This window comes from Condylura cristata, unplaced genomic scaffold (genome assembly GCF_000260355.1).
Source record: "Condylura cristata isolate star-nosed mole 26May11 unplaced genomic scaffold, ConCri1.0 scaffold00014, whole genome shotgun sequence".
Lineage (NCBI taxonomy): Eukaryota > Metazoa > Chordata > Mammalia > Eulipotyphla > Talpidae > Condylura > Condylura cristata.
Genome location: NW_004567115.1, coordinates 26,458,085 through 26,470,449, shown reverse-complemented (window position 1 = coordinate 26,470,449; position 12,365 = coordinate 26,458,085). Strand labels below are relative to the sequence as shown.

The 12,365-nt window shown below is 36.4% G+C and overlaps 1 protein-coding gene across 1 annotated transcript in view; it reads left to right on the top strand.

Moving 5' to 3' along the window:
- KAT6A (K(lysine) acetyltransferase 6A) overlaps positions 1 to 12,365 on the top strand; it is a 101,340-nt gene that overhangs the window by 86,581 nt on the left and 2,394 nt on the right. The window contains exons 12-17 of the mRNA XM_004682274.2: positions 164 to 257; positions 2,264 to 2,495; positions 3,241 to 3,448; positions 4,778 to 5,380; positions 7,828 to 8,134; positions 10,619 to 12,350. Of these exons, the coding sequence (XP_004682331.1) occupies positions 164 to 257; positions 2,264 to 2,495; positions 3,241 to 3,448; positions 4,778 to 5,380; positions 7,828 to 8,134; positions 10,619 to 12,350 (3,176 nt within the window). The remainder of the gene's footprint in view (positions 1 to 163; positions 258 to 2,263; positions 2,496 to 3,240; positions 3,449 to 4,777; positions 5,381 to 7,827; positions 8,135 to 10,618; positions 12,351 to 12,365) is intronic.

Below are 12,365 nucleotides of genomic sequence, written 5' to 3'. Positions count from 1 at the left end.
TCGTCTCCTCCCAGTGGGTTATTTTTTCCTTGATGTGTATTATTATTCCCCAAACGCCAGGACTGTGATTTTGAGTGTTAGTCTTTGTTTCTTAATAATTAGCATTATGGTTTAGTCTTACCAGCCTGTTGTTTTAAAATTTGTCTTCTATTTTCTCTACCAGGAAAAGCACTGCCAACAGAAATACAATGTTTCCTGTATAATGATTCTTCCCCAGTACCAGCGTAAGGGCTATGGCAGGTTTCTCATCGATTTCAGTAAGAATTATAACATCATTTCTCATTATCTCTTTCTGTGGATATTCTGTATATATATTTCATAGATTTCTAGATGATGCATTCATTGCTTGTTAGTTTAGTATCTTTTGTCATACTACTGTATGAGACTTTAAAATCCTAAAGTCATGAATTTTTCTTTTGGTTGGACATAGCTATAATCATATTGTAATTTATGAGATCACTTGGGCATGAAATTCTTTAAAGAACTAATATTGAAAGTCAACTTCTATATTACCTATAGTAAGAGCCTTTATTTTAATTTACAACAGAGCAGTAATTCTAACTTATAACAATGCTATTCACATTGTATAACTACTTCTGTTAGTATTAAGAAGTACAGAACTTGTCTTATTTTTATTATACAATTATCTGAGAAATAATATCTTATTCCTATTTTCTTACAATCTGCATTGGTATATGCTCTACCTAGTGGTTTTTTAATGCACCATTAAAAAATGTTAAGTAAATAGTATGGGAAATAATTTAATCTGAGATAAAAATTGGAAACTAAAAGGTATAAAAAAGGCATGTGGAACTTGCATTTTCTCTTGCACATTGATAATATTAGAAAGTAAAAGTATTTGCAGTAAATTTTATATTGATTGTTAAATATTTGAAGTGATATTTGAAAGAATATTTTCCGTTAGCTATTGTTAACAATGATAATATTTAAAGAAAGTTATTCAGAAATAGTGGTTCAATGCAAGAATTTTGATATAGGTAAATATCAGCTAATTATATTACCAGTGTTAAAAATTAATTTTCACATGAACTGGTGAAGCTTTTCTACTTGACCTTAGACTGTACTCCTGATTGAAAATGTGTGCCATTATTTTGTACATTTTCTTGACCTTTTTGGACTACCAGCAGAGGAATTCAGATTGTTTCTTTTTTTTTTTTTTTTTTAAAGATTTTATTTATTTGTGCATACAGAACTGGGGTACAGGCCAGAGGCTCAGGGGCGGTGAGAGGCTTCACCAGAGACAGAGTGGGCAACAGAACAGGCAGATGGTCAAAGTACACTGCTGAGGGGAGCAGTGGGCGGGTCAGGAGAGGTCTGCCACACCATGTGGTCACCTCCGGGGCTGGCGGGAATTGAACTCATGCGGAAGCGGCTTCAGATTCTCAGTGCTGTGCTTTAACCCGCTGAGCCACCAGGGAGGGCCAGATTGTTTCTTTTATTAATATATTGTTTTGAAATAGGACTCATGACTGGATAAGGTATGCCATCAAATAGCAAAGTTGGGAAAATATTTTATTATGCTGATTAGTTTTTTTTTGAGATATAAAAATAACAGTTTGTAAGATTTATAGTACTTGTTTTCACTTACTTTTCCCAGTAAAATGTATTTTCCACATGGCCATTTTTAGACTGCTTTTAAGTTTCTTTATGCCTATTTTTGTTCTTGAGAGTCAAGAACAAAATTTGTCTACACAAGAAGACAAATTCTCAAAAGTGACACCCTCATGCCAGCATTCTTGCACATCAAGAATTAGGGTCATTGTGAGGATAGTTTTAATTGAAGTAAGAAATGGTCATTTAACCAACTCACAGAAGAACCACAATCTTGACAGACAGGATTATATTAAATATTGTTTCATTCAGATACAGCTGTTGCCATCTAGTGGTTCAAATAAAACATGCAGGGGTTTTCTGATACAAAACATTGCCTTAATCTTAATGCAGCCTGTTAATACGTAGTTCTGGTTGTAACCTTTTAAATATATATTTATATAATATATTAAAAATATATTAGCAGTTGAGTTATCTTAACTATCGACAAAATAATGCTAACCTAATGTTCAGTGATTAAAATTACATAATCCCTCAAATTTGTTTTAAGGAAATTTTGTTCTTTTTCTTGAAGGAATTTATTTGACATTATTATTACCTCTGCATTGTGTGTGTAAGAGGGGATTATTATTTTGGAGATTTAGTCTGTTTTATATTCTCTGGCATATTTATGATTTGGGGGTTTCTTTAGGTTATTTGTTATCAAAGCGTGAAGGCCAAGCCGGGTCTCCAGAAAAACCATTATCTGATCTTGGTCGCCTTTCTTACATGGCCTATTGGAAAAGTGTAATATTGGAGTGCCTTTATCACCAAAATGACAAGCAAATCAGCATTAAAAAGTTAAGCAAATTAACTGGAATCTGTCCTCAAGATATTACTTCCACACTCCACCACCTAAGAATGCTAGACTTCCGTAGTGACCAGTGAGTATCACATCCCTTTGTATACTTTTGAAAGATAACTAGGTAGAAGTTTTGGATCAGGTAACCAAGTTATTGGTGAAAGGGCATAAATCAATATAAATACTCTTGGTGATTGTTGAGACATAATTTTCCTTCCTATATGATATATTATTGACCATATTTATTTTCTCTTACACCACTGTGTCTATTGACCATATTTTTAAAAACATTTTTTCTGATCTTCTCAGCTTTGGGAACTAAGCTACTAAATCTTTTTTTTTCTTTGAATATTGGGAGCTTTACAATAGAAAAATAACTTCTGGAAACAATGTCAGATATAATGTACCCACAATTAATTTTCTTATAAGTGGTATAAGATTAAATGCAGGTATAAGGAGAGACTGCTTACCCTTAGCTAGAATGTTTGGGAAAAGGAAACAAGAAAAGGAAGCCTTTGAGTGACATAGATGAAGAATAGGAGGTAGGGTGATAGAGAATAGCAAAGATTCTAGCAGTGGGACATATGAGACAATAAGTGATTAAAATAACTTCATCATTTGTGCTAATTGGATGTGATATATTTCTCTAGCTTTGTATTTCCTAGGTGTCTTATGTGGTGACATTTTTCTGTATTTCATCCTCCTGGACAGGCTATATATGAATCATGTATTATCCCCTTCAGGGTTTTCTGGGGGTTTAACTACATATTCATTGTTAGCTGCTCCTTCTATATTGTTGATTGCCATAAACTTTACTCTGGTTTCAGATTTGTGATTATCCGCCGGGAAAAACTTATCCAGGATCACATGGCAAAACTTCAGCTGAATTTGCGACCTGTAGATGTAGATCCAGAATGTTTGCGCTGGACTCCTGTCATAGTTTCCAACTCTGTTGTGTCAGAAGAGGAAGAGGAGGATGCTGAGGAAGGAGAAAATGAAGAGCCACAGTGCCAGGAAAGAGAATTAGAAACAAATGTAAGAGCATGGGTAATCTCTCTTTATGGTTCAGGAGAATATATATTTTTAGTTTTTATGAGTATTTGACTTTGATTTTTTTATTTCATGATAATTGATGTATCTTAATCCAATGTGGTAATTTTGCATGAGAATTTCAGGTTTTTTTTTTTCAATGATAGAAATTTCAGGAACACTTGAGGTTTGTTTGCTTATTTGTGATTTTAAGCCAGGGATTATTAGACGATCTTGATATTTATTACGTTACTTATGACTATTTCTCACGAGGCCAATTTTTAGCTGTGTCTTAATTGAAGAATCTGACTTGAATGCAGTTAGATACATTTTCTTTATAATAAAACTTTAAGGAAATAACATAAGCATGTTCTCTAATAACACTAGATAGTGAATGATCACACAGTGTTGTTAGCCACTGAAGGGTGAAGGAGAATTACTTAGTTTTTTCAGTATTTGTTTTTCTTGTGATGCATACCTTTTTTTTTTTTTTTTTAAAGACTTATTTATTTGTGCATACAGAACTGGGGTACAGACCAGAGGCTCAGGGGTGGTGAGAGGCTTCACCAGAGACAGAGTGGGGAATAGAACAGGCAGATCGACGAAGTACACTGCTGAGGGGAGCAGCGGGCGGGTCAGGAGAGGTCTGCCACGCCATGTGGTCACCTCCGGGGCAGGCGGGAATCGAACTCATGCGGAAGCAGCTTTTAGATTCTCAGTGCTGTGCTTTAACCCGCTGCGCCACCAGAGAGGGCCGATGCATACCTTTTTTAATGTTTTACAATAGTGCTGCTTTCTTCCTTTAGAAATCTGTGTTCTGTTGAGTGTAATTTGATTTACAAATTTAAATATTCAGAATAAAGATCAAAGTTACAGCCCAGAGCTCATGTCCTCTCTATTTATAAATTTCGACTGAGAAAATTTATAAACTCTCTCATTTAACATTTATAAGAATAGTCATGTTTTCAAGATGGCATTACATAGTGTTTAAGTGTACTAGCTAACCAATTCTTGGGTCAGGTTGCCTGGGCTTCGATCCCAGATTCTTCATCTGCTATTGCATAACTTTGCAAGTTACTTAAGTTTGGGGTGCCTCAGTCATCTTTTTTGTAAAATGGCTCTTATAGTAATAGTACTTCATAAGTTTATGCAGGATTAAATGTATATATTTAAAGCCATGTCTAACACAGAGGAAATAGTCATGCTAGTTGTTAAGTAATGAATAATTAAAAAAAAAAGCTTTGTTTTCTCAGTATTGAAAGGGTTGTAGAATAGTTTGACATAACCAAATGAAACTGAAAAATTAACCAGCATGGTTTTATTTTCTAAAATTAGGTGGGAAAGTCTGTATCTCGAGAAAACAAGGAACAAGATTCTTACTCTTCAGTAGAAAGTGAAAAGAAACCAGAAGTTATGGTGCCAGCTAGCTCTACACGTTTGAACAAACAAGTTCTTCCTTGTGATAGTCTTCCTGCAAATAATCAGCCATCTCGTAGAGGCCGCTGGGGGAGAAAGAACAGAAAAGCCCAGGAACGTTTTGGTGATAAAGATTCTAAATTGCTCTTGGAAGACACATCAACTCCTCAGGAACAATATGGAGAATGTGAGGAAAAATCAGAAACTGCTCAAGAACAATACGCTGAAAGTGAGGAACAATTGGCAGCCTCTCAGGAGCAGCCAAGCCAGGATGGAAAGCCAGACATTCCCAAAAGAAGACTAAGTGAGGGCATTGAGCTATGGCGAGGTCAACTAAAGAAAAGCCCTGAGACTCTGAAGTGTAGACTACCAGAAGGCAATGATAGACTGTCCCGTCGCTACAGTGATGGTGACAGGGCTCTCCTCAGGAGCTTCAGTGAGAGTAGTGAGGAGGAAGAAGAGCCAGAAAGTCCACGCTCCAACTCACCACCAATTCTTACAAAGCCCACATTGAAGCGAAAGGTGAGGCATTTTTTTGGGACATGTCTTTTGTTCTCCCAGTTGCAGCTTATTGTATGCTTTGGTTATGTCCTAGAGTTCTGAAAGAATAAACATAAACCTTGGTTCATGAGAATTAGCTCAGAAGTCATAAAATCTGACAAACTGTTTTTCAACCTGTTGTTTAATACACAAATCATGGCTGTTAGGGATTTAAAATTAAGTTTAAAATATGTTCAGATTTGAAACTATTGATACTAGAAAAGGAGGAGAAAATAATACTACATTGTTCAACAGGACAATAGTGGTCATTTCTATTGACATGCTTAGAATGAAGCCTTTTATGTTGGAGGAAGTTACTTTTCCTGTACTTTTCTTTTACCTCTTCCTGCAGTGAGTGGTTTGACGACTTCATTTTAAAAGTATTTTCTAAGTTATATGTTGTCGCTTTGCATAGTTTGGATGATCACCAGTTTGTTAATAAATGCTATGTGATGGTGGTAATGAATTCTGTTCGGTAGTATACCAGAAATATCCCAGACAGTGGATTGATCTTTAACCATCACCATCAGCCAGGTGGAATGAAGTGAGCTGGTGTCTGTGGTCAAGTGGTGACAGCTATCATCCAAAGGATGGAAACATTTTTTTTTCCTTAGCAGGATGTTTAGATCTTCAAACCTTTATTTACTTTAGACTTTGAGTATAATCCAGTACTACCACTTAAAAAAAAGGTGGGGAGGGAAAGACTATTAAAAATAAGTTTTAATTATAGGACAATTTTAGATGTATAATATTATTTTTTAAAAAGTATAGAGTTCCTACATTCCCCTGTTAAGATTTTCCCTGTTAAGAACACAGGGGTTTAGTGGCATTCTCATTATTTGTATCATTTAAAGAGTACGCCTATGAGTATAGACATACACCCACACATGAAGTACAGTGTTCTTTACTATTAATGTTAACCTTCATCACTTGACTTGTCATTGTGTTTGTCAGGTTTCTTCACTACAGAGTTAATTTCTGTTTTCCTTTTTTTCAATACGGTACTCTTTGGAAGGAAGTTACTGTCCACAACCCACATTTAAGATATGGAGTATTATATCTTACTATTTAAGAACAAATTATTCTATTAATTATATGGGATTCTATTTGAGAGACTTGTTCATTCTCCCCCAGCTATTTAGTTATTCAAGTATTTATATCAAAATGGAGTCATTGATATTTACTTTAGACTTTGAGTATAATCTTCAGTACTACCACTTTGTTACTAAAATTGTTCCCACTTTGGCCATTAGGAACTCTTTAAGCTTAGCCTTTGTATCTCTTTAACGTACATACTTGAATCATTGTGATTTTGTTGTTGTTTGCTTTCTTCTTGACTTCCTTACTTTCTGATGTTGTGAGATGTTCCAGGTTCATCTTGTGTATTTCCTGGTCCAGTTCTAGATAGAAATCACTCCATTTCTTCAAAGAATTGGACCAGTTTAACCTAGTTTGAAAATTGTATTCAACTGAAAGGACTAGAAAATATGAACTATAGAAAAATTGACCACTGATTAGCACTGCTGGTCATTATGTGGCCATGAAGAATGTATCTTTGTCATCTTAGGGCTTACTTTGCTTATTTATAAAACATAGTTATGTCATTTTACTGTGTTTTAAAAAAAGGAAAAACATTATCACAGTGAGATCACATATAAAGTACTTGAAGAAATTCACCTGACCTGGCAACAGACTGTATTTTTTTATAACCATTTTGACACTGACTGGAGTGCAACCTTGAGTAAGCTCTGTAACTTTCACACCCCTTGTAGAAATTGAAGAATTGGATTAGACAATCTCTGGTGCATCATTGTTATTGTTTGGCGATATATGTTATATGATGTAAAGTATAAGGTCGATCCTAGCACAGAATTGTGACTAGTATGCCAAATTCCAATAGCAAATTTATTTTAATTTTGAAATGTTTCTCTATCATCAAGTAAATACATATCTGCTCTGTATTTGTATATTCTAGTGTAGCTGTGAATAACTCGTTAAAATGCCATATAACTTTACTGATAGTTCTTTTGACCTTCAGAATAGAGCTACAAAACAAAGTGTTTTTACTCTTTTTTTTCTCTTAAGGAAAAAAGTTGTAAGGAACTAGTTTCTGTTATTACAGTAATTGAAATAGGCAATCTCCATAAGGTACAAAACTTAACTATTAATAAGGGAATTAAAATATCTACTCTTTAGACATGCCACTGTTAGAATCTATTTTGGAGATTTTACAAAGTTGTATTTAGTTATTCAACATGTTATATTTATGACAGTATCCTACTGTAGTCTTTTGCAATAATGTTCAAGTGTTTTTTGGCAAACTGTTTTATATGTGCTAATTCTATTAGGATTTAAAAAGCTATTAATCATGTTATTAATAGAAATAGTGTGCTTGTTACTATAAATGCTTTCATTATTGTTTTAAATAGAAGCCAATTCTTCATCGAAGAAGGAGAGTTCGAAAGCGCAAACACCATAATAGCAGTGTAGTCACAGAAACGATTTCTGAGACTACAGAGGTATTAGATGAACCTTTTGAAGATTCTGACTCTGAGAGGCCAATGCCAAGATTAGAACCTACTTTTGAAATTGATGAAGAAGAGGAGGAAGAGGATGAAAATGAACTCTTCTCTAGAGGATACTTTCATTTGTCCTCCCAAGATGTTCTCAGATGTCGATCTTCTAAGAGGAAATCTAAAGATGAAGATGATGATGAAGAGTCGGATGATGTTGATGGTATGTTTTACAAGAATGTTGTTTATTGTAGTTTTATTGTCTTTAAAGATGAACAACAGTGAGAGCTGCAAACCCAAGTCTGGGGGGAAAAAAACCCCACCAAGAAACAACCTGGTAATCTCTAAATTATCAAGTATATTCCTCCTCACTTAATCCTCTTTCTTTTTGAAGTCCTTTTTCTAGTTTTTCCTTATACTCAGGACCTATCTTTGTCTGCAGAAACTGTCTTGCCTATTAGGAAATAATTTTGCTTAGTTTGGTTTGTTTTTTTTTCCCTAATGCATTGTAAGCATTCTCTGAATTTTTAGTTAATGGGTATATTAGATTTAGAGCATCAAAAAGATACTTAAGTAAAAAACAAGTTTAGTAGGCTATGCACTCTATAACCTGTTGTACTAGTTGCTATATGCTTAAAATAAGCTCTCAATAAATGCTTGTAAATGAATGAATGCTAAGATTTTTTTTTTTAAGATTTATGTATTTATACATACAGAACTAGGATAAAGGCCAGAGACACAGGTGCAGTAAGAGGCTTCACCAGAGACAGTAGGGAGCAGAGCAGGCATAATAATGAAATACACTGCTGAAAGGAGCAGCGGACAGGTCTGGAGAGGTTTGCCGTGCCATGTGCGTCACCTCCGGGGTGGGGATCAAGCTCATGCTGAAATGGCTTTAGTTTCTTAGTGCTGTGCTTTAATCCCCTGCACCACCAAGGAGGGCCCTAAGATGGTTCTTTATAAGATCAGATTCATATAAATTTGACTCGTTTTAATTTGTAATCATCTCTAATGTATCTTACTCAACTAGTAGTAAGTTAATAATAAGTTAAATTTTGTCACATAGCTAAAAATGCAGCTGTTTATGTTTAAAGTAATCTTACTGTCTTTTCCTCTTTAGGGGATAAAGAGACTTATATTCATATATGAGCTAAGTAAAAAACTGGTCTTTTGCATCCTACCCTAATGTTTTTTGATATGCTACCTGCATTTGCAGTTTTTGCCTTGCAGGATATCAGACTAAGCTTTTTAACTTTGCTGGGTGAATTTGAAGGAAGCCAGTTTCTTCCCATGGCATTATAAACCTGTAGTTTTAAATGTATTAACTAGCCGAGCTTTTTTGTCTCTTTTAAAAATAAATTCATTCAACTTCAAATCTAGTAATGTGCATTTTCTTTATTCTCTTATTTTTACGTAATATTTTTAATATAGCAATGACAGTTCTTTGCTTTGTTGTGAATGGCTTTCCTGACTTTAATTGTTATATTCTGAGGTATATAATTAAGAAACTAAAATCCTACTTTGTAAATTTGGCACATTAGTACAATTTTATCTTGGATCAGTGTAGATTAATAAAATATCCCTTCCTTGTTTAAGCTCCTTTTGAATTCAACAAATTTTTCTTATGTAGTTATTTTTTTTTTTTAAAGATTTATTTATTTGTGCATACAGAACTGGGGTACAGGCCAGAGGCTCAGGGGCGGTGAGAGGCTTCACCAGAGACAGAGCAGGGAACAGAACAGGCAGATCGAGGAAGTACACTGCTGAGGGGAGCAGCGGGCGGGTCAGGAGAGGTCTGCCACACCATGTGGATCTTCTCCGGGGCAGGCGGGAATTGAACTCATGCGGAAGTGGCTTTAGATTCTCACTGCTGTGCTTTAACCCGCTGCCCCACCAGGGAGGGCCCTTTATGTAGTTTACTTTCAAGTTATTTATTTTTGATTTACGTATGTATATGTATTTTTTTGCTTTGCCCCACCTCACAAGTTCCTATTCTTACCTTGGTCTTCTTTACTTTAAAAATTAGTGGGAATATGAATATACTTAATACTTACATCAATACCTAAAAATGGTAAATTTACCTGTCTATACTTTACTAGTTTTTTTAAATGGAAAAGTTAATTGGGGAGAAAATACTAATAGCAAGATTATTTCTAATAAATCATTGTCTTTAATGCTTTAATTTCTTCAAGTCAGTATTTGTGTAGGGCTAATATATTGCAGTTATTTGCATACAAATAGTTACTCATGTAGGATTGCTTAATCATGGCCTGGAGATGTTGGCTCATAAAGAAATGGCTTTGTGGAAACTAGGCAGCTGCAAACACAGAAAAATGTATATGGTAAAGATAAGTGGTAATAACTACTTATTATTAACATCTTGTGTCTTTACAAAGCTTTTCTCTCCATTTTGTAGATGATGATGTTGAATCTTAAAGTAATTTTTCCCAAAGCCGTGTAGTTGGTGGTGATGAATTTGAACTAGTTTTGACTTGTGAATGGTAATAGAATGTTGACCAGATTCTCTCATTGTTTTTTCAATTCACTGTGTGACTTTAGAAGATGCCATGAATTAGGTTTCTTCTTTAGATTGTTAAGCAAAAATTTATGACAATTATTAAAATTATTTCCATTTTACATGCTGGTCTCAGAAAAAGCACTGCAAAGTATGAGGTTTTGTAACCAATTTTTTTATCCCCCTTTTCAGACACTCCTATTCTAAAGCCAGTATCACTCTTGAGGAAATGTGATGTGAAGGATTCTCCACTTGAGCCAGATACATCCACACCTATGAAAAAGAAAAAAGGATGGCCCAAAGGCAAGAGCCGCAAACCAATCCACTGGAAGAAAAGACCTGGTCGCAAGCCAGGATTTAAGTTGAATCGGGAAATTCTGCCCATTTCTACTCAAGAATGCATTGTTGAGCCCATTGTCCCCATTCCTAAACCAGGACGTAAACCCAAAATTCAAGAGGATGAAGAAACTGTTGAACCAAAAGATGATTTGCCCTTGACAGAAAGGAAGGAAGAAGAGGAGATAGCTGTGGAAACAGAAGAAGTTGAGGAGGGAGAAGAAGAAGATACAACCAGCAGTGAAGTTCGAGCAACTTCTCCAGTGGATAGCAGCAATAGTCCTGAGACTGAAACAAAAGAGCCTGAGGTAGAAGAGGAAGAAGAGAAACCTTGTGTCTTAGAAGAGCAGAGGCAATCAGAGGAAGAACAACAAGAACTGGAAGAACAAGAGCAAGAAGAAGATGATGAAGTGGCTGTTGAGACAAACCAGAATGAAGACCATGATGCAGATGATGAAGATGATGGTCATTTGGAATCCACAAAGCAAAAAGAGCTAGAGGAACAACCTATTAGAGAAAATGTCAAGGAGGAGTCTGTTGGCCAGGAGTCTTTTTTAGATACTAATATGCAGAGCAGTAGGGAGAATATAAAGGATAAAGATGAAACAGAACCAGATTCTGAAGATGAACATGCTTCTCATGAGACATCTGTGGTATCAGAGAATATGCCAGGGTCTGAGGATGATCATGAAGAAGATTCTAACTCTAAAGAAGAATTAATTGAATTAAAAGAGGAGGAAGAGATTCCTCATAGTGAACTAGACCTGGAAACTGTACAAGCAGTGCAGTCTTTGACCCAAGAAGAAAGCAATGAGCATGAGGGAGCCTACCAGGACTGTGAAGAAACTCTTGCGGCTTGTCAGACCCTACAGAGTTACACCCAGGCTGATGAAGACCCTCAGATGTCAATGGTTGAAGACTGCCATGCTTCAGAACATAATAGCCCATTATCTTCTGTTCAGTCTCATCCTAGCCAGTCAGTCCGTTCTGTCAGCAGCCCCAACGTGCCTGCCCTTGAAAGTGGTTATACCCAGATCAGCCCGGAACAAGGATCCCTGTCCGCACCCTCTATGCAGAACATGGAGACCAGCCCCATGATGGATGTGCCTTCTGTATCAGACCACTCTCAGCAGGTGGTGGACAGTGGCTTCAGTGATCTGGGCAGCATTGAGAGCACCACAGAAAACTATGAGAACCCTAGCAGTTATGATTCCACAATGGGTGGCAGCATTTGTGGAAATAACTCCTCCCAGAGCAGCTGCTCTTATGGTGGGTTGTCATCCTCCAGCAGTCTCACCCAGAACAGTTGTGTTGTCACTCAGCAAATGGCAAACATGGGCAACAGCTGCAGCATGATGCAGCAGGGCAGCGTCCAGCCTGCCTCCAACTGCAACATCAAGTCACCTCAGAGTTGTGTGGTTGAGAGGCCTCCTAGTAACCAGCAGCAGCAGCCGCCCCCTCCACCACCACCACAGCAGCAGCAGCAGCAGCAGCAGCAGCAGCAACAACAACAGCAGCAGCAGCAGCAGCAGCAGCAACAGCAACCAGCACCACAGCCTCCACCTCCCCAGCAGCAGCAGCAACAGCAGCAGCAGCAGCAGCA